Raw genomic sequence first — 23,654 nt, 5'->3', positions numbered from 1 at the left:
ACTATTCCTGGATAGTCTCTTTCCAAAAACAGAAGATCGCATTAAGTGGAGAAACTGTTTTGGAAGAGGCTGTGGACCTGTCATCTGACAGATTACTGATGAATGAATGAAAGGGTGGCAGGCTCGTAAGGCTGATAACCAACATTAAACTGACCCTCTGTAGAGCACTGATCAGATCAGTAATGACACGCTGGCGCCGCCTGGGAATTAGCGGCAGACACCTACTTCTTAGAATTGCTGCACATGCAAGAAAAGGTTCTCTGCATCGCTGGCAGTTCTCAAAAGTGCACACAGGTCCGCGATTTGCAAAGGGGTTTCAACTTTCCGTGTGTATACGATTATATAACAAAATTGTGCAGGCGATAAGCAGAAGCCATGCAAAATCATGAGAAGGAACATGTTCGCAGCACGTGACAAAGCAAAACCAGGCATAGGCGGCGGACAAGCCTACGATCTTTCGCGTGACTGAGCTGCCGTTATATCAAAGATAATTAAGAAACGCATGATCTGCTTCGCAACGCCTGGATTGAGAGAACTTGTATATAGAGCACAAATCAGAAATTTCAATAACATGTTACATGTGTGATGCGCATACTTGACAAAGGCGAAACATATTCATACAAGACAACTCAATTGTCTTGTCTCAGAGGACCTTACATAAGAACTATGAACTCTGTTCGTCAGCCTCAAAGGACCTGGCGCCAAGACGAACCAATTGGCGGTAAACCACGAGTCCTGAAGTGACTTGAGATTCTGGTTTTCAAAATTCCTTAAGTGCATGACTATATTACCAATTTATACAGCACGCAGGCAGAAATAATCCTAAACCATGTAAATCAAATATACATAGTGCTGCACAAGGAGAAGCCATGCATAGAAGTTACATAGGAGTGGTTCCATTATTGACGGAATTAAACTGTGCATAAAAGTTCCTAGGTTAGATGTGGATTCTGTGGCACCAGCAGGGATTGTTTTTTTTATATTTGTGTATCAGTGTAAGTGAAACCATGCTTCTTCAGAAAAGTATGTCAATTGAGGATGGTCTAACCTTCGACGACATACTGTAGAAACCAACTGCAAAAACGAATCCTGCTTCCCTGTGTAGAGGCGGGATCGAATACCTCCACCGTGACCCTGCGAGCCGTAGGAGGCGACCAAACTTTAAACTATACCGCACCATGACATAATACGCTTCTCACTAGTCGGTAACTGAGAACAAAGCGGCCACTGGAGCTGATAACTGCCTTCCACTGCTGACAAATCATAAACAAATTCCCCCACATGAACTCCAATGCTCACCATTAAACAAAGCCGTAAAGCGGTCCATAAAATTCGTAAGTTACCTTTATTTTCTTGTCAATTTTCTATGGCCCATATGGGTCCTGGAGAAACAGGCCTCGACACCTAAGAGTAACTAGACGCAGCGGAATCTCGATTGAATTCCGCTACCGCTACCTCTGAGTAGTGTTGAAATTTTTTTTATATTTTTTTTTATCATTTATTAGCAATCTGAATTTGCATTCTATGAGCTAATTTGCTGTCATGTACAATAATTATTCTATTGTACTAAGTTGGCTTGAAGAGCTGTAATCCATCGATTACGCCTCAGTTTTCCTGGAGATCGTTTGGCCAAGTTCGTCTTAGTCTTCTTTATTGTGTAGGTTGAAGGAGAGCTTCTATTGCGTTGTTGGGGTGAGATTCCAGTTTCTGATAATGTTTTTGGATTCTGTCTGTGATTACGGTTCTTACATATGGGATCTTGAGGTCGGTGTGAAGAGTTTGGTTTGACACGTACCAAGGTGCGTCAACTATGGCTCTAAGTATTTTGGATTGACTTCGCTGGATGATTGCTATGTTGGACTTGCTGGCGCATCCCCAGAGCTCAATGCCGTATGTCCATATGGGTTTAATTATTGTTTTGTAGATCAGCAGTTTATTATCTATTGTGAGGTGAGATTTCCGACCTATTAGCCAATTTATTTCCTTGAACTTAATTTCGATTTGTTTTCTCTTTTTCGCTATATGGTGTTTCCAGTTTCATGTTGAGTCCAGGTATAGTCCTAAGTATTTTACTACATCCTGTTGTTGAATGTTAACATGATTTTGATGTACTGAGGGGCAGTTGCCTTTCCTGAGAGTAAAAGTCACATGCGCCGATTTGCTTTCATTCACTTTGATTTTCCGTCGGTGTAGCCATTTCTCCATTAGATTCAGATGTTCTTGTAAATTAGACGAAGCAATTACCGGGTCTTCTGACGTAGCGAAAATTGCTGTGTCGTCTGCGAGCGTACCTATTTTTGTTAATTCGGTGGTCGGTATATCTGAGGTGTATAGCACGAAGAGGAGTGGACCCAAGATGTTGAAAATTATGAGAAATATTTTGTATTGTAGCTTCCTCTTGTTCCGTCTAATGAATATGTTATACTATTTGCAAGCCAGAGAGAATGAGTTTCCTCATAGTTATCTCCAAGAACCCAGTTCATTATCACAATCTCAGTTTTGATTTAAACCCATGTAACAGAGTCACATAACTTTATAATCATGAAACTAAACAAATTGCCTATTAGAATTTTAGCCTTGATTTGAGATTCTGACAGCGGTAGTGGAAAAATTCTATCACCAGGAACATGCGCCTTGTTGGCTGGTGAAAGTTAACTGACGTTACGCAGGAACGGGTCTGCGTCTTCAGGGTCGAATTGTAGCCCAAGCAAGAAAAAAAATGAAGCGTTCCGCAGGTGAAGCTCAGAAGACAGGAGCGATATATTCCTACGAAAATATTTCAGTTCGCAGTTCATAATTGCTGGTGGTGGTGGTGGTGGTGGTGGTGATGATGATGATGATGATGATGATGATGATGATGATAATAATAATAATATATTACATTCATACAGATTCTATATTTTTTATTTGAGTCGTTTTAAATCTTTTATATAACTTGTCACGCTCAGTAGGAACACTAACAAAGGCGTGTCGAATCGCTTGATAAGTGACCCTGGGCATAAGAATATCTCAATTACTCCCATCTTCTTTCTTACATAATGATTTTTATCTGTTCCATCGGGTTAAGGGCAGGAGACGTGACAGCAGAGTTCAATAGATATTCAGGCTAGAAAGACTGTAGACGCACTCTAATCTCCGATAAATCATTCGAGTAGCAAGCCTGCATCGTACCACGTAGCGCTCCATTGCATATGGGAAGTCACTGAACTCCTGACAAGAAAATCTACGAGTACTTCCATCAAAAGGGAAGTGGGACAATTTTGTTGTTGCTTCTGCTGCTGCTGCTGCTGCTACTGCTACTGCTAATGCTAATGTTACTGCTAGTGCTACTGCTACTGCTACTGCTACTGCTAATGCTAATGCTAATGCTAATGTTACTGCTACTGCTACTGTTACTTCTAATGCTATTACTACTGCTACTGCTACTGCTATTTCTAATGCTACTACTACTACTACTACTACTACTACTACTACTACTTCTGCTGAAAAAAGTAACTAATGGCAAGAATTACGTAACGATAACACTAATAATTGATGTATTAAAATACGCCAAGAAACTGTTAAGAAATAATACTTACATGCCAACAATATGACACATATTAGTTTAACAAATTCATATTTTCCTCCTATCTTGCCCGGTTCCAATACGATCAGATGGATGTTTAAAAATCTTTGTTCGAACGGTGACTTGGCTAGGGCTGGACGACCTAGAAATCAGCGTTAAATTCTCAGCAAGGGCAGAGATTGTTCTCTTGTTCACAGCGTCCACACTGGCTCTGGGTTTAACACAGCATCGTGTCCAGTAGGTACCAGTATTCCTTCCGAGAGGGCAAAACGGTACAAGCACATAATACCGAGGTTTATCCTGTCACTCCTCCGAATAATTTCGGCTCTGCTTGGTACCTTCTTCAATCTCATTTCATGCTAAGCTTGTTCTTCTATCCTGAAGATGGAGGCGAAATATTCTCTCTAAACGTCGGTTGACTTTCAACGAACTACACAGCGTCACATCACAGAAGATAAAATTCCTGAAGACCAAGACACTTGGATAAGTTAAAGCGCTTGGTGGCTTTTCTGATTTCGGAGAGGGAGCAAGAGAGAGGAGCCTTAGATAAGCATGTTCAAGTAACAGAATATAAAATATTAGTTATATTAGGGTATCATGTGTTAAAAGATACTGAAAATTATGAGAAAAATTATCGGCAACATGCTTGAGTTCCATGAAAGTTTGTCATAGACCTTACTCCTAGTTGAATGATAATATTGTTACGTGTAGTGTATATCACGCGACAAATAACTTCACGTGGGTCTCGGATTTAGCGAATCTTTATGGGATTCTCGCTCTTGCACTCTTTACAATTATTATTAGTTGTACTATCACTTGGCTTCTGTCTCAGTGCTGGATTCTCAGTTCTTTAATGCGTGTCGTGATCTCTGCTTATATAGGGGTTATGCTGACTCAATAGAGGACACCCCTCGCCAAGGTTCAATTTCACGTGTTCGGCAATCCGTTACTTCGGAAATGCTCCCTATAGATTACAGCGGTAACGTGTTTCGTCTCATTCGTTTTTACTCAACGATAATTCGTTCCTACGATTTGTCGCTGCGGAAACACCACAGTTTTCACGTATTCGTTGTCGTGGAAGTGTCCGTTCCTATTGTAGCGGTTGTCGCGGTGATGGACGTAAGGTAACGCGTCACAATATTGTTATGTTTATCTCCCTGTAGAGTGGAGACATACTTCCAAATCTGCTTAAGTGGTTGAATGCCAAGATTAGGGTTCTGGGATGTGGCGCTGTGTGGTTTTGTAGCTAGGTAAATATACTACTACAAGTTCGGAGTGACTATAGACGGGGGTTGGATTGGTAATCAGGTTTACTGCACACTTACAGAACCCGTTACTGCATTTCACAAATCATTATAGAACAAACTAGGCCTTCACCAGTCGTTGCCTGGTGACGGATCACAACAATGTCCTCTGCTTTTATGCTCACATTCTTACTGACTATCTCAAAACTTACTCATTGGTCCAATTGTCGACTCTCAGAAGTCAAAGTCAAAGTGACATTGCCATTGACGGTCAGTCATTAAGTCTTGGTGTCGAACCCAATATCGACTCTCTTTTTGTCTTTTGTATGTGCTGCTGGTCCTTACCAGTATCGATTCTCAATTAACTGTCCTGCTTATAATACAGCGGCACGGACCGCACAGAAAACACTGTTCCTGTGTTGCAGCAAACTGTTACGGTGGAAACATGCTTGTTTGTAAAGTTTCTTATTTCGCGATCATTGCCTAGCAACGAGTTTACATGGCACAATAACAACATTTTGGAGAATCTTATTGCTTCCATCCCCACGGTAGGGTACTCTTCCTTTCTGAAGGTGGAGACAGTTTATTTCTCCGAAACCTTTATACCTATCTGCAAATTCACAAGCGCTACATCGCCCCCCCCTAAAAAAACGGATTCATCGTGCTTAAACAGAGTTTAAGGCCATTATCAACTTTAAGTACTACTGCCTTTTAGACTGCTAGTAATTTTAAGGAACTCATAACATGTGATAGCGCCACTACAAGAAAAGTCACATGGGTTTTCATTGGAACTGGCGAGAAGTGTGACTTCTGTTAATGTTACGCAACACATTATTTGAAATGTGGCATGGAAACTTGGACTTTTTGAAGAAAACATGAAGATTAACTTGATTTACTGTAGCATATTAACAACAGTAAGTACTGGCCACGCGACAAGGGGCCGGCTTGAGAATACACAGTGTTTTCAGGTTCTGTTAGGAATGTGTTCGTTAAAAATACAAGACGTAAATTATTTTCAAAATTTCACTCTCCTTATTCAAACTAGTCTCCTTCTGAATCAATATAATGCTGGAATCGAATGAAAAGTTTTTGAAAACAATCACTGTATTCCTTTTGTGGAATCGCATTTAAAACTGCGGTAGATTTACTTTGGGTGTCCTGGATGGTGACGAGGCATCTCCTTTCATCGCCAATTTAACTTTTGGGGACAACCAGAAATCTGCTGAAGCCAAATCTGGTGATTACGGAGAATGATCCCTTTTTTTGCCAAAAAATCGCGCTCGATCTTTGATTTGTGGGGTGGGGCATTGTCGTGGAGGAGCGACCAGGAACCTTGCTCTCGATATTCAGGTCGAATTCGAAAAATTCTCGCCCACAAACGACTGAGGACTCCGAGATAATAATCAGAATTCACTGTTTGACCTTCTGGCAGAAATTCCTTGTAAATGATTCCTTTGGAATCGAAGAAAACGGTTAGCAGTGTCTTTACTCGACTCTTTTGCACGTGCACTTTCTTTGATTTCGGCTTCTTTGGGCTCAACTACGCTGCACTCTGCCGCTTTGTGAGAGGCTCATATTCAAACACCATGTCTCGTCACCAGAAATAATTGATTTTTTAAATTTTGTATCACTTTAGGCTTACCGTGACATGTCTTTGCAGTGTTCATCTCTGGCATGTTTTTCATCGCCTGACAGCGCGTGCGGTACAAGCCGCGCACAGACCTTCTGTTTGCCAAAATTCTCGGTCAAAATTTGATGTACAGTACTTTTTTGTATTCCCAAAAGTTCCTTAATTAGTCTTGCAGAAACGCATCTGTCTGATGCAAGGATTTCGTTTACTGTTTTCACATTTTCTTCAGCGCTTCTTGTTCTCGGCTTTGATGCACGTGGAGCGCCTTTAATGTCTTCCCTGCGGTCATGAAATACAGCATACCAGCGAAAAATGTTCGAGCGACTCAAACAATCACTATCGTACACACTTTTCATCATTTCCTACGCTTCTCCGGATGTTTTGCCTAACTTCAAACAAAATTTTATGTTGGCTCTCTGTTCAACCGCCATTTTCCGACGAGCATCAGAACAGTACTGTTACATTCAAGGTCAGAACACATGATGCAGCAATGCTTAAGCTTTGAAACTGTAGACAGCCACAGCTGAAACTTCAAGAATCTTAACGCCACAACTCGCCAACAGATGGCATTTGCAGGGAAAAAAAAGTCCTAACGGATCCTGGACACACCGTGTACTTTCAATGACGGGAGGAAATTTTCTCCAGCTATGCTACCGAGTATACACGTCAGCATATATACGTATGCGTATAGACGGCTCTATTTGCTTAGGAGCGTGGGAATGAAATGCAAATACCACATTTTCGTTACATAATATATTCGAGTAAGAATTTCAGTCAGGGCTGCTCGGTCACAAGACATCGACACACGCTTCGCAGTGTTCTAGAAGTGCTGGTAAATTTGTTGCAAAGTAATTTAATGTTAAGCCAACTTTTGTCTCTTTAAGAACCATAACAATATACAGAAACTCATATCTCCATATGGTAGCAACAAAAATAGAATGAAAAATTTTCCCCTACTCAGGTGTTCCAAATGTGGTCTGTCTTATTCTTAATGCCTTATTTGCCTTAATCTTCAATGATTATGTGCACAGATTATTTATTGCAGGTGCCCGTTCATTGTTTTTCTAGCCTTTTAATAATTAGCACGTTTAAAATTTCTATCTATATTTTGTTATTTATTACAAACTGCGCTTCTAGGATTTTTTCATTGTTTGGAAAAATTGAAAAGAAAATGGATATAAATTGAGATACGAGTACATACGTGTTCATAATTTTGAACCTAGATGTATACCAGTGGATGACTTTTGTGAATACGGAAATGGACCTTCGGGTTTTATAAAATGTTTGGAAATTTTTGAGTAGCTGCACAACTAGCGGCTTATCAAAAAACTGCATTACAGTAAAACTGCATAATGAGGAGCTTCATAACATTCAGTCTTCAGTGAGGATGAATGGCAGTCCACGTAGCGCGCATTGAGAGAAGATGAATGCATATAGGATTTTGGAGGGAAAATCAGGAAGAAAGAGACCACTAGGAAAACCTAAACGTAGGTGAGAGGATAATATTAAAATGCTTTGGAAAGAATTGAGCACGACGCAGCCAGACTGCGTAGAATGCACCCTGCCAAAGAGATATTCTATTGTTGCTCGTGTTTATCGCACAGTTGTCTAGCAATTTTATGGTGTAGACACAAACACAGAGATAGGAAGTTTATCTCATTTATTTTTAAAAACAAGAGAAGTAGGCTAAAATAATTTTTATTGAAATAGGATGAAATAGTTTGAACTGGATCAATCTGGCTCACGATAGGAACTAGTGAAGGGCTCTCCTGAGCACGGTAAAGAAACTTGTGGGCCCATACAATTTGGGGAAATTGTTGAGTAGCTGAGTGACTGACGGCTTCTCACGAAAGAATGAGCTCCATTTTGTTAGTTAGCTAGTTAGTTGATTAGTTGACTAGTTAGTTAATATTATAACCAGATCACTGGAGAGCATATCTGTTTCTAAAATAATAACTTTCCATGGGGATTTCGGATGATACTGCATCCAGAATTACACACAGCTTCGTTTCAATTAATTTATATTCTAGTATATATTTTCATCAATCATTCACACAATATTAACATACAACACATTAATAACTACTATTTATTTCTTTCTCTAGATTTTCGATATGTTTCGATCGATCAATGGTCACGATCATGTCGCCATTTTTATAAATATAAACGGTTTATTGCGTTGCTTAATGCTGACTTAAATACAGTTGAAATTTGGATCCAATTGCAATGATATTGTGCACGTGTATTGTACAAAGGGAGTATTTACGTCTAGAAATTTAACATCCGTTAGTCCTTAATTGATCGCAATATGAGGTTTTAAAAATATAAATTACCAGTAATTATAGTGTTATATATCGATGCTGTGTGGAGATTTAGTGAACAACAAGAGTTTTCAGCACAACAGGCAACTGGAGCTGTGACTGGTGTTGCAGTAAACAGGTACTTGTAGGATCTGTGGTTATGAAGAGTCCTATCCTCTGGGATATAACGCCGTGTAGTCCTTTCATGGTCAACCGACGTTTCCGAGGAATATATCGCCTCCATCTTCATGGCTGAATAATATGCAGAGCATGAAACCACCTTGAAAACATGTGGCAAACAGATGGTTGACTTTCAGAGGACTACACGGCATTATATTGCAGAAGACAGTGTTATTCAAATAGAAATTTATCATTCAGTTGAAGCTAACTTTTCTTTGCAGGCACAACTAGAAGATGACAAGTATACCTGAATTCTTCAAGAATCAGAGTGTCCTCGTGACAGGAGGGACTGGCTTCTTGGGAAAAGCGCTTTTGGAAAAGTTACTTCGTTCGTGCCCAGATGTTGGTATCATCTACGTTTTGATGCGGAAGAAAAAAGGAAAGGAACTCACTCAGAGAGTTCGTGACATTACTGATATGCCGGTAATATATATTGTTGAGTTTTGTTTGCGCTTAGAACCAAACTAGACTCAAATGTGCTCTTGTAGATAATTGCTTTCTTGGATTGGTATGTGGTAAGCAGTGCGAACTCCCGGTATGGTAACATTTTTCCTTATGCGATCATTACAGAACGCGCACTAATTTATGTGATTACTAAAAATTTGTGTCGAGGAGGCCCACGGCTTCTGAGGCCAGGATGGTATGACAATTACCCTCAATGTGGGTGCGTTAGTTGCACTCAATTTGAAAAGAAACGATATTAGTTGCACAGTATGTTACAATTATTGATACTGTATGTTAAACAATTTTTGCATATTTAAATATAATAGGGGCGAATAACCATGCTGTTGGAGCGCCTGTAAAATCATTGCTACTACTTAAATATATTAACTTCATACTTCACAACGTTTATGTCTCTTAGTTATATTTCATCAGTTATACTCTCCTTCAAGTATAATTAGAATGAGGCGGGCAGGGCGTGTAGCACGGATAGAGGAGAAGAGGAATGCATATAGGATATTGATGGGAAAGCCAGAAGTAAAGAGACCACTGGAAAGACCAAGGCGTATGTGGGTGAGCAATATTAAAATTTATTTTAGAGAGATAGGATAGGATGATATGGATTGGATTGATCTGGCTCGGGATAGGGACCAGTGAAGGGCTCTTGTGAACCCGGTAATGAACCTTTGGGTTCCATAAAATGCTGAGAAATGTTTGAGTAGCTGCAGAATTGGCGGCTCCTCCAGAAGGGCTCAGCTCCGTAAGTAAGTAATTTTTCATCATGAGGAGAACGCACTGTATGTATCAGATTTCCATTGTTCTACGATACACTCGTATTTATAAGGACACGGACTAAAATGAGAAATGGCAAAGGACCTGGAAAATCACAAAGGATGAGAAATAGGAATGAAATATCGAAATTAACAAAAATTACAAAAGACAGACCCGTCCTCTTGTCAGAGAGGGCGCCCCATAAAAACAAGACCGTAACTGTCAAAAGAGTAAAACAGTAAATATCTCTTCATGAGCCCCACATGAGGCTCGAGACCAAGACTTACTGATTGACTGACCGTCGGTCGCAATGTGACTTTGAATTCGACTTTCTAATCTAATGCCTTCATCCACCTGATTCTTCTATGGCAAAATGTTGTTTTACTTGGTGTTCATGAAGGGGATCACAATAATATTCCATAAAGAACAACGTTTCTGCGTACCAGAAAACGCAGCACTGTTATCTCTATGTAAGCTTTAATATTATCATTTATGTTTACGCATCCTTCTGTAACAGTACAAGACTTTTCTGACATATGTTCGTACAATCCTATTTGATCAACAGGGGAACTACTCTTAGCGTAGATTTTTTGTAGGGTTAATAAATTTTATTTACTCTTGAGTTTAAAGTAACTGTTTTGTTCACAGTTGTTCGATGTCTTGAAACGTGCTAACCCTGAAAATCTGAAAAAGATCGTCCCTTTGTTAGGAGACTGCAAGCAGCTGGGTCTTGGCTTATCACCGACTGACCGTCAGTTGATAAAAGAGAAAGTGTCAATAGTATTCCATTGTGCTGCTACTATCAGGTTTGATGATACGCTGAAGAATTCTATCATCCTTAACGTTAGGAGCACCAGAGAAGTCATGATCCTAGCCAGGAATATGAAAGAACTCAAGGTTTGTCAAATTACTTTTAATAAACATAATGGACGCAGTGCACTGATCTTACTTCTAGTCTGTGCACGGACTGGTCGACCAAAGTGTCGGAGTTCGAGTCCCGGTTGGTGCAAGAATTTTCACTTCTCCATGTTGCCCAGATCGACTCTGGGGTTCACGCAATGTACCCAGAGGGCAAAGCTGCAGGGTGTGAAGCTCACGATTCACCTCCAACTGCGGCAAACGAGAGAAGCGGAGTCAAAGCCCTGTTTCTGAAAGATATTTTGGATAAGTACTTTTTTGGAATGAGAATCATATATATTTTATGCATTATTTTAATATTTTAAAAGGATTTTGTGCTATTTGAATCTGTGAATATAAGTAGTCTCAAGTAGACGCCCAGAATGGCTTTAAGACCATAAATTCAATGTTTCATTAATCCTCCTCTTCCGTCACTAAGGGTCGCAGTGCAAGGGCCAGCAGTTAGGCCCACTCCTTACGTACGTATGTACTTCCGTTATTGACAGGTTGTTTAAACTAAATGAGTGATTTAAAATTCCTCAAGAAGGACATAGATTGCATTAAATTAGGAGAATGCTTGTTTCATGGGAATTACTCTCCTTCCACTAACTAAGAATATGTGTGACTGCATTACAGAACTCTCTGACGACAATGTACGGAACAGTAGCCATGGTTATTAATCTTGTGCTTTGGCCAGTGCCTTGGGGTTCTTTTAAAGCAATATTTCGTATATCGGACCAATTTTCGTCATCAGGTGTAATGTTGCTTCTACTGTGAACTACTAGAAAGGGGTAGTCTAAATTATTGGGCACCAAAGACAGCTCTAAAGAAATTTCACCCAAAAATACCAAGAAGAGGAAACCCGATCAATCTGAACTTCTCAGTAACTTGCTGACTTCCTCCCTAATAAGCGAAATAGAAATGGGGTAACATTTCCTGACTCGGTGTATCAGGTTTGTCATGCGGGTCACGTGGGCATTCTTCTTATTTCCTTTAGGGGTCGATATAGCACAGTCGGTATAGCGACTGGCTACGGGTTGGACGACAGAGGGGTTGGAATTCGAGTCCCGGTAGGATAAATAATTTTCGCTTCTACCCGTCTCCCAGACCGGCTCTGGGGTCACCCAATTTCCTGTCCAATGGGTATTTTCACCGGGGGTAAAGCGGCCGGGTCGTGAAGCTGACCACTCACCTCCGGCTAGTGCCGAAGTCAAGAAAATATGGATCTATACATCCACTCCATCATACACATACATGTCGTTGTGCTTAATTAGTTTAGCACAGGGACAGCTCTACCTTACACACCTTAATGGATACACTTTGACTTCCTCCCGACCTTATACATATTGCAATATTGCATATGGAGCTAGTTTTGTTGTCTGCGTTCCTTAGGACTTACCCCAAACAGTTCATCCATTTCATCAAATTAGCTCCTGCCAAGTTCACGGGGAACATTTGAATATTTAAGTTATGCCCTTGTCATAAGAAATGATCACAATGACAAGAGGTGCGTCATTAATATCAGATCGAGTTTTTTCTTTCAAATTGTTGATAAGTAAATCAGTGAACCTTTGAGTGTAACCACTAAGTGTCAAATTGCATCTGAGGATTCAGCTTGGTGTACGAACTCCTCATGATCAGAAAATGGTAGTTGCCATTTTAAACATCCCATGAAGAACTGCCTTCTCTACGACAGGCGAATGGGCAGATGGGAAATGCAGATACCGCCTGGTGTGTGGGTATCCTATAAGCATTGTTTGCAAAGAATGGCCCTTTGCAGATAACAGAAAGGGAAGAAGTAGATCTTAAATTGTTTTGACAATGGTATATACAAAAAACGAGTAGTTGTAATATTCAGAATTATTGTTTTGCAGACTTTGCCCATCGTCCGGTATTCTAGAAACAAGAAAGCAAACGTTTCGGAGACTAGATCTGTTTCCGTTTTCGTGATGTGGAAGATATCTACTCTGTTGGATCCCTTAGAAACAGCTTGAGGAATGTTGGGTCCCTTAGAAACAGATTGAGGAATGTTGGGCCCCTTAGAAATAGCTTGAGGAATGTTCGTTCCCCTAGAAAGAGTCAACCTCAAGCTCTTTCTAAGAGATCTGCCAGATTAGGTGTCTCCCCTCTCACCGGAGGACAGAACAGATCCAGTTTCCGAAACCTTGTGTTGTGATTGAGGTTAGCTCTTTCTAAGGGACCTAACAGAGTAGGTAACTCCCACCTCACCAGAGGACGGAACAGATCGAGTTTCCGAAACTTTGCGTTTTGATTGAGGTTAGCTCTTTCTAAGGAACCCAGCAGACTAGGTGTCTCCCTCCTCACCTGGGGACGGAAACAGAACCAGTTTCCGAAACGTTGTGTTTTCTAGTTTATAGAATAACGGACGATAGACAAAGTCCGAAAACCCAGTAATTCTGAGAAAGCGGAGAGTATTGTTGAATTATATTTTCTTAGCGAACTGGATAGAAACTATAAGACTACTAATGTATATGAAGAATTTTCTGATCAATGATAACATATCATGACTTTATCATATGCATATCCGAAACACTCACTCCCTGGAAGAGCTGAGAAAACCCATGGAAGTCCCAAGTCAAGATATTTCGTGCCACTGCCAAGATTCGAATCGAGTACCTCCAGAATACGTCAGATTCGTCACTCCTTGAGCCTACTTGTTCGTCTTTATTCGACTTTGAGATTTAAATGGTCCCATTAGGACTGTCGAAACTGCGTTGGTATAGGAAGAAGTGACAGACAGCCTTATACAGAGTGATTCACAAGGAGTTATCGCCACTTATGGAGCTCATTTCTGAAGACATTTTGAGCAAAAGGTGTCAAATAAACCTGGGTCCTATACTCAATATTTACGGAGTTACATTCGTAATTGGAAACGCACTACTGTGAACTGATCGCCAGACATTTGCCCGCTATATTATTGCATTTGGGGATCAATGAAGGACATTGTTTATCAAAGGAAGGCACAAACACGTGAGGAACTACTTGCTCGCATCATGCACGCTTCTACGGAAATCAGAGATAACAGTGTGCACCAACGTAGAGCAACGTGCGCGGTTCACAAACGTGCGGACAAGTGCATCGAAGCGGAGGGCGACATTTTTGAAAATGTGCTGTAATCTCTGTAAGACTTTACAAAATTGAACTACAAAGAATCAAGTCCATAGAATTAATTTGTTTTTGTGAGAATAAATGCATTAAAATTAATGCAATAAATTACGAACGTAACTCTGTAAATATTGAGTATAGGACCCAGGTTTATATGACACTTTTAGCTTAAAATGTCTCCAGAAATGAGCTCCATAAGTGGCGGTAGCTCCTCGTGAATCACTCTGTATATACAAAGAGAGAGACAAACACACACAGAGGCACGGACACGCAGAGACACGCGCACACACACAAGCAAGCATCCATACAGACATAGACGTACACATAGACACATAGACACCGAAAGAGACAGAGACACGTTCACACACACAGACATAGACACAGACATACACAGACAGAGACAGACACTTTCACACACACAGACATAGGCACAGACACAGACAGACACAGACTTACACACGCACACACACACAAACACACACACACATATACACAGGCACAGACATACACACGCGCGTACACACAAACACAGACACAGACATATACAGACACAAACTACACAGATAGACACAGACATACAGACGCGCACACACACAAACACAGACAGAGACAGACATACACACGCGCACGCACACAAACACAGACATACAGACGCGCGCACACACACAAACGTACACAGACATACACAGACGTACACACGCGCACGCACAGAAACACAGACATACGGACGCGCACACACACAAACACAGACATACACAGACATACACACGCGCACGCACAGAAACACAGACATACAGACGCGCACACACACAAACACAGACATACACAGACATACACACGCGCACGCACAGAAACACAGACATACAGACGCGCACACACACAAACACAGACATACACAGACGTACACACGCGCACGCGCAGAAACACAACAGTGATGAAGGCTATGTTCAGTCAGTAGAGAGAACACGAACGTGGAAGAATAGCGCTACTTGCTTCGGTGGTGCGGTAAATACAGCGCTCAGTATATCTGCTGGGTACGAGATTCTAACATTTTGTCAAACAAATCCAAAAGTGATGCTTTTCTGAAAATAACGAATCAATTATCAAGAATGGGGTGATTATTTACAATTGAGAAGCTTTTCCTTTGTGCGGTCTGTCCAGTAACGTAAGTGATCTCCAGGCCGTGTCCACACCGGAGGAAGCTGATTATCCCAAGAACGTTGGAAACGCTGAATACAACGGGGGATGGAAAGCCCGAGGACGTTAGGGACAACTCAGATTCTCTTCTGCTGTAAGAAATTGTCCTATGCAATAACTCAGCACTTGAATTCCAGGTTGTTGTGCATGTCTCTACTATTTTCTCTAACTGTAACAGAAAAGTTACTGATGAAGTCTTCTATCCTACGACAATCGACTGGAAGGAAATGATCGATGTGGTGGAGAACATCGATGACAGTACTATCGATATACTAACACCCAAGTAAGTTGTCTTCTTTATTAAAGATTATAAACCTTCAGTATAAGAATCCTACGTATAAATTAGATATGATTTACCTTAGAGTTTAATCGGTGAGCTAGTCTTGAACTGAAACGGTCCTCAGTGAGAGGAGCCGCAGCAGGATGAGATCACAACTCTTAATAGAAAGTGCAGCAAGACGCATTCAGATATTAAGTGACGTACTGTTACTAATGTCTATTGTTATATGCTCTCTAAATTACTGTTTGTATTTAGTAATATTTATTTTCTGGCCTTTATTTAACAATGTTGTCAATATTCCGATCTGTACATTTATTGTAGGGACATTAATTAAACGGGCCAACCTCAGAAGTTTCTCAGATTAAGAAGGCTAACGCCCACGGTTCTTTAATTCTGATACAGCTATATAATATGACGACTTGCTGCAGACGAGGAGTTGGAAAAGAGTCGTTTAATTTCTTTTTTTTTGAATCACATTTTGATTTTAAAAACACAAATTTGTTATTGAGTAAACAGGTTACAAGAAAAGTAGTAGGTTTTAAACAAAATTTCAAAACGGTAACTTCAGTGTTTCAGTGCTTGATTTATGATAATTTTGAAAGTAGGGGTGGCGTGGAGGAAATCTTGCAGACACTCATTGGTGAGTAAGATTTTTGGGATGGGTTGATTAAATATAGAGGCTGAAGAGTAAGTGTTCAACAGCAGGCCAATCAGTGGCCGCCGTGCCGAGTGGACCCAGTTGGACTCCACCCCCCACTAAGCGAATTTAAAGAAAAAGAGTGTTCAACAGAGTCTGTACTATTAACAGACAGAAAAGGGGGGAAGGTGGCTAGATCCAATCAACAAGCAGAAATGAACCCAGTCCTCTGGAGATGAGGGCAAGAGGTGAAGACGAAAGGACAATTCGGAATTCACTAAATCCTAGCAAAAGTTAGAACGAGCCACTGAGGGATATTCTTTACGTGTGACGATGTTTGCGGTCGCCGTCAGTAAGAAAGTTGACCGATGTTTTGAGTTTATTTTCTCGAAACCTCTTTATATTGTTAGCTTGGCAATTCACTGTGTGCTGGATCAGTATTGCAGTTACTGTTACAGTTGAGTCTCAACGATAACCCTACAGCATATGTTTCTCCTGCCAAGTTCCTTGATTTTCCCCGTGATGGAAAGCTATCCTGATATATCCATGTAAGATGGCTCAGCGTAAATGAGAACGACAAGTGAATTCCTCCAGGTGTTTAGGCGGGGAACGGACTGAAGTAATCCGATTTTCCGTCCCCTTGTCTGCTCTGAGATGAATTGCGGCAGAATTCATGTGCACCTCCGAAAGAAAATCTGAATTGCCCATGATAGATAGGGTCCACATTATTCGAATTAGCCTTGCTGACAGTGTCCTCCGCACCCACCGCCCTGGTACTTGGATTCCGAAAAAACTTAAATTCCTTTAAGAAGGAATTTTCCCTTTTGTAAATTTTTCTGATAATTAGCTCGTAAACAGCCTTACGTCACGGCACTCATTATGCATAGGAATTGAACAACATAGCCCTCGACTTCAGGGCCTGCACCGATATCAAATTCCCAATTATCTTAACTTACGCTTTCCACATATCACTGCCTTGGTTATAGACACTCTCTGATGTCATTGGCCCATCCTCCAACCTTCGGGTCTTCTGACACGTGAAAGGCTTATAATATCTCTTAACTTACTGCGTTCGTATATTCCGGTTCGGCCTAAAATGTTCTGTATACTGATGTTTAGTTTATTCTGAATTTGACTGCTCATGGCTTCTTCCGTGAAGACTGCTTTTTTTATAATGCTTCCATAGTCTCTACAGCAACTATACATCCGAATTGTATGCTATATATTGCTCTTCTTTGTTCATTCGGTGTGATCCTCCACAACACCGACTCGTCTGCAATGCTTTTCGTAGCCTTGTGGAATACTTACAACACCATCCCGCGAGCACCGACATTCCCAGCCAAGTGCCCTGCCTTCTGGAGGCAGGAAAATCATATGTATTTTCCTAGCTGCCCAGCCATATTGACCTTCCCGCCATTGAAGTCGGTCATACAGATGCTTAGGAAACCGTTTTACGTAAAAATGTAGTAATTATTGGCCTTTAGGCGCTGTCGTTTTCACCTGTCTTCTGTGCGCTGTATTCTCTTCAGCGGAACACGAGTTGAGTGAAGCGCAAGGAAATAAATGACGAGCCGTGAAACTCTCCGTCAGAGGGAGACAGTAATCTGTCTGCTCCTTCTATTAGGAAGAAGTAAAGGTCACATGGCCTTGGACCAGTCACAGTCACCTAACTTACCGACATTCCTTACGTGGTTGTCCGCCACCCGCTTTCACTGTGTGATGCAGCTGTTTCTTTTTCTCTCGTTCTGGTCGCCTGTCAGTTTAGACTAAAGTACGTAGTGACGATGCTAAAAGTCTCGGGAAATGCGTTGCCAGCAAGTCAGTTTAACTGCGTGCTTATTCAGTTTTACGTTTAGAATTGCCACGTCGCAGAAATCTTTGTTTCTTGATATTTATTTGCCCAATTTTTGTGAAACCCGTGACATTGCTGTCATCTTTCCATGGATTCTAGGGCACGTACAAATGCACAACAAAGCCGTCAAGGAGGCGGTGAGCTCAACGGGCCAACACATTTATGCTTACACTGAGGGCTTGTGACGGCTACTAGATGTCTCTGGCTAGAGAGCACAGTGCTGTAAACAATTCAGTCAGGCTGCAGTGGGTATGGAATTAACGAATGCGGAATGCAGAATGCAGACAACAACGAAACCGTTAGATGTATAGTGAGCCGTTACACTGATTCCCGTAGTCCTTGTCCTTGTTGTATATATTATCAGACTTTGTAGAAACAAATGAAGAAATAACAAATAGTGATATTGAATTCGGCAGTCAGCGTAGCAGTAGGACTTGTTTAGAAATGTAAATGGACGAAAACAGTGGTCAAAAGTGGATTTAGAATAACAGGCCAAAGAAAATTGAGAACAGCCATGCGCTCACCCTACGGCCGTCAGAGAACAAGAGGTCTTCGTGTACGCCCAGGAACACCCAGGAGTCTTGCCAAGACCGGAATAGTAAATGAATGCCCTTCAACATTGTGCATTTGAACACTCATGTGAAGTGGCAGGGTTAGATAAAAAAAAATCAGCTGACAGGAAGAGAAGGGGAAGCACACAAGGCGAGAGGGGGGAAGGCGGATACTATTCAATTTGCTAATAATATGCACTGAAATGGTTAAGGCATGGCTCAAAATAAGTGGCGGTTGTACCCCAGTTTTACATCTAAGGATTTTTAAATTTGGCAGTTGAATTTTATTTTAACTTAGGATTTTTGCTCCTATGTCAATTACAGTAACGTAACATTCCGACACACACACACACACACGCACGTACGCACACACATGCACACATACAGAGCAGTACATTGACTGAGACACGGTTCCACTTGCAAAGCGAGAAGCAGTAGTTAAACAGGATTTGAAATTAGGTAAGAATTGGTCAATCATGCATTTATTCGCCGACGATATACACGTATATCTAACAGTGAATGTTAAACCATGCATTATACGGTAAATCATCGACTCATCTGGCTTTTGCAGAATAGAAACCTTATTTGCAATAATCACTGTGGATTCCGGCCTTCTTCTTCCGCTCTTGGCCACCAACTGAGCCCGGAGTACTTAACAGAAAGGTGTTTTCTCACGTGTTGACACTGTGTCACTCTCTTGGATTAGACTTGTGTGGCGATATGCTGTCCTAAGAAAGGCTCTCCTAGTAGCTACTTGGGGATCGAGTACCAGGACTTCTTTGCAATTTATATCAATTGAACCTTGATATCAGTGATGCTGAATAGTGGAGTAAAGCGCGGCCGGCGCGTAAGGCTGACAACCTTACCGCCATCTTTGAGCCGATTATCTAGATAATGTGGGACCCTCAACCTCTCACAACCCTGTGGGCCTCCACGGCCTGTTATAGGCATAGCTTTACTTTTTAAACGTTAAAGCTCCACTCGAATTTATCTTGCCATTGGTCACTTCCGTATCTACTGACTTCAGAAAGTCTCTATGTGGAATATGTGGAATATGTAGAACCCCCACATATTTTTTTTTTATAATTTTTCTCGATTGTAATTAACGCGTTGAACACGGCAACGCAAGCTCTTTCCCGTCTTACGGTGTCCCACCTGTCGAAACCAGCATGAGTAGAACATAGAGCCTCTCGACTTTTGAGTATGAGTCTTCCCCAAATTATACGCTGCTTGTTATAAGCTGTCCGCAATGGATGCTCTGATTCTATTCTCGACTCTTCCAACATCTGACGTCATACATCGCTGGTATTCTATGGAACTCCTTCCTTTCATCCGAACCATGTGGCTGTATGTATTGGGTTTTGTTGGAGGTTGTGCTGGTTGCGTCTTCGTTTGTGAGGATCAGTTTCTTCCTTGCCACCTTCATGGTATTAACAACGTTCCTGTGGTCAAACTGTGTGCTACTCACCAATTTGTTTTGTCTCATTCGGCATCACCCTCGACATTTTTACCTTTTATGAATGTTTCGTTTGCATTTTGCAGAATTTCACATGATTTATAGCAAACCAACCTGTCGTTGTAGAGTTTTCATTTGAAGTGACCCACTTCTGTGAGTCAGGCTAATCTCTTGCTAGGTGCACGGTGATACGGGCGCTCCTGACTCATACGTTTGCCACTGAAGTTGGGGACTACTGGATACGTGACACTGAACGAAAACAAAGCAGCAATGTTCTCTTCTAGCTTTGTAGTGCTGTTCTGTCTACTTGACGATGGATGTCGCACGCAGAACAAATATTACGAGCGATGAAGATTAGTGTATCACATGTGACAGTCTTGTTCCAACTCCATCAGGAGGGACGAAGGCATAAGCTGATAGCTCTGCAATGGAAAGGCGGTACTGACCCACAGAATTACTGCTTTTTTGGACTTTTTCCATCATCCGGAATTCTAGGTAATAGAGGACATGACGTTTCGGAAACTGGACTAGTAATTGAGATTAGCTCTTTTTAAGGGGTCCAACTGAGTAGGTGTCTTCCTTTCTTACCTGAAGACGGAAACAGATCCAGTTTCCGAAACGTAATGTTTTCCATTACTTAGAGTGTCCTCTGTTACCTAGAATTCCGGACGATGGAAAAAGTCCAAAAACCCAGTAATTCTGTGTGTCATCCACCATCGTCAGAACCCGTTAGAACCTAAAGGCCGTACTGGTTTGCGCCCTTTGTTGGGTAACCCTTAGTGTACCAGCTTCATTTATTGTTCGATTACTCTTTTTATAATGTTGAACGAAATATCTTAAATCTTTCGTCTTTTCTGCCTACTTTATTTTCACTTGTACTTATTTAAATTTCAGGTCCCTGTACAATCGGAAGTTTATCATATTTAATCTTTCTGTCACTGTCCAAATAATTTAAGAATCTCATCATGGAATTTATTTTCCGAACCCTTTTAAAACCCAGCATTAATTCGATACTATCTATTGATTTTTAATTTGGTGTTCATGTAGGCCTAAATAAGTACAGAAACTCGTGCATCTTGAAGCTCACACTCACCTACATAGCGATGCAGCATTTTATTTTGCTGCCAATACGATCTTTTAACATGTTATTTGTAATCTGGTTAAATACTCGTACGTAGGCCAACTGGATATACTTGTACAACGCTCCTCCTGCTTCTGCATCTGGACCATACGCAGGAATGTTTTTACTGAATTAGATTGATCGCTTTTCTATCTCTGAACTGAAGAGATGTGCATATGTTTCAGAATAATAGGAACATTTCCAAACACATACGTGTATAGCAAGTCACTAGCAGAGAAAGTGGTGAAAGACCTTGGTGTGAATCTTCCTACAGTGATTGTCAGACCTTCTATGGGTGAGCAAATTAAATTACTATTTCTGAAAAAAAAAAAGGTGTTTACCGAAAAGCTAATAGCTTAGTACTGACATGTATGTTACGTATTGTTATTTATCGCCGTTTACGGTAGCTCAGCGGTTCAAGGCATGCATTGTCTCCGCTCACTCGGAAGCCGGGATCGTGGGTTCGAATCCCACTCAGGGCATGGATGGTTAATGTTTGTGTGTGTACGTTTTTCTGTGTTTGTGTATAAGTAGGCCTTGGGACGAGCTGATCACCCGCCTAAGGAGTCCTACCGAATGTTTAAGATCTAGCAAACCGAAGTGAAACTGAGAGTTTCATGGAGGTGGGCCAAGGCTGAAATTGGGGCTGTAACGCCAACGGAAGAAAGCTATTTATCGATAATATTAATGTCTCTGTTGCGCCGTAACATTGCCTGTTCTCATTTGTTAATGCTTTGATGATGAAGAAAAAATGTGACAAAAAAAAAGGCAAATTTGTCCTTGTGCTCAACGAATTAAGCACCACGCCATGAAGGCGTGTAGAAGAGTGTGTATAGATCCACATATTCTTGACATCGGAACTAGATAGAGGTGAGTGATCAGCTTCACGCCCGTGCCGCTTTACCCCCGGGGAAATAGCCCCCCGGTACCCATTGGATAGGAGGTTTCGTGGATCCCTGAACTGGTCTGAAATATTTGGAGAAGAGAAAATATTTCACCCTACCGGGACGCGAACTCCGACCCCTCAGTCGTCCAGCCTGTAGCCAGTCGCTATAGCGACTACAAGAAAGCAGAGTGTATTCATTTTCACACGATATCGTATTCCTGACTGCAAGAATTAATGGAAGTTCTGCGTCATTCAGTGCCACGTTTTTATTCCTTGTCATACAATATTTGTTTTGTAATAAAGAAGTACTTAATTAAAAATTCACCTGCATTCGAATTATTATTATTTAATGACAGAGTAACAGACACACTTCTCTGTATTTATCCGGATATATGTTATGGAATTTGCATTTAATTTTACAGATTTTGAATTTTGTTCGAAAAGAGAATTTTGTTGAAAACATTATTAAATGGAAATTGCAAATACAAATGTTGCATTGATCTGTGAGATTATTTAGGTAATGGTAAAGGTCACGGTCTTGTTTTTCTCAGTATATGAGCTCTTAACAGGAACTGTTTCTGCTCCGTGAATCTGTAAGTCAGTTATTTTCTCTGTTGTTCTTGCTGTTTTGTTAACAGTGTTTACTTCATTGAGTGATCCCTTTCCTGGCTGGGCGGACAGTTGGGGTGGCCCCGTCGCTATATCTGTAGGTGTTGCCAAAGGCATTATTCGAAATTGTAATGCAGATCGCAATGCTGTCATGGATATTATACCAGTTGATACTGTCACAAAAATAATATGCTCAGCGGCCCATGAGAAAGCACTGTGTGGGTAAGTTTTGCCAGCATTATGAACCAGTATTTACAAGAATCTCATTTAACAGAGTAACTGATGTAACGAAGTTCTGAGATATATATACAGTAAAACTTGGTTATAGCAACATCGGTTTCTGCGACACCTTGTCTATTGCGTCACATATTCAATGGTACGAACTAATTCCTCATAAAGCAACTGTTTTTATACCTTGCTTAGTACGACATGCACAAATGCATCAACCTCGTATGTAACGTCATTTTCATTCCTGAATTTCTCTGATATGGACATTGAACGTAATTTAGAAAGTGTGTATTGGGCAAGTAACAGGAAACAGATGAAGATAACTGATTACTGTACTCGTATCTAGGTACAGTAAGGCACAACAATTGATGTAATCTACTGTAATTTGGTGAGTGGGCCTACCTTTAATATACAGTATTAGTGCGGTGTGTATTGTCAGTGAAAAGCGCTGTAATATGTCTTTGATATTATACATTTGGGCAATTCCACGTTAATGTTACGTTAGTCTGTACTTAACTACGTATTTCACTAAAAAATGCAACATTTTAACTCGGTTTTTGGTAGATTTTTACGTGACTAACATAAGGCTACTGTGGAAGTGCCCATTTCGGTTGCAACGACATTCGTTTATAACGACACTATTTTTAGGTCCCTTTGATGACGTTATAACCAAGTTCTACTGTA

At 40.9% G+C, this 23,654-nt stretch overlaps 1 protein-coding gene across 6 annotated transcripts in view; it reads left to right on the top strand.

The window, feature by feature from the left end:
* The window catches only part of LOC111875523 (fatty acyl-CoA reductase 1), a 234,824-nt gene that overhangs the window by 181,739 nt on the left and 29,431 nt on the right, over positions 1–23,654 (top strand). For 2 of the 6 annotated variants that reach the window (XM_033755853.1, XM_023871842.2), the window contains exons 1-6: positions 6,868–7,271; positions 9,141–9,342; positions 10,780–11,028; positions 15,489–15,634; positions 21,433–21,542; positions 22,772–22,964. In XM_033755853.1, the coding sequence (XP_033611744.1) occupies positions 9,154–9,342; positions 10,780–11,028; positions 15,489–15,634; positions 21,433–21,542; positions 22,772–22,964 (887 nt within the window). In that variant the 5' untranslated portion in view covers positions 6,868–7,271; positions 9,141–9,153. The other 4 variants (XM_033755852.1, XM_033755851.1, XM_023871841.2 and 1 more) reach the window with 4 other exon arrangements.

Source organism: Cryptotermes secundus, unplaced genomic scaffold, assembly GCF_002891405.2.
Source record: "Cryptotermes secundus unplaced genomic scaffold, Csec_1.0 scaffold468, whole genome shotgun sequence".
In the NCBI taxonomy this organism is placed as follows: domain Eukaryota; kingdom Metazoa; phylum Arthropoda; class Insecta; order Blattodea; family Kalotermitidae; genus Cryptotermes; species Cryptotermes secundus.
Note: the sequence above shows the minus strand (reverse complement) of the source record. Positions and strands in the feature narration are given on the sequence as shown.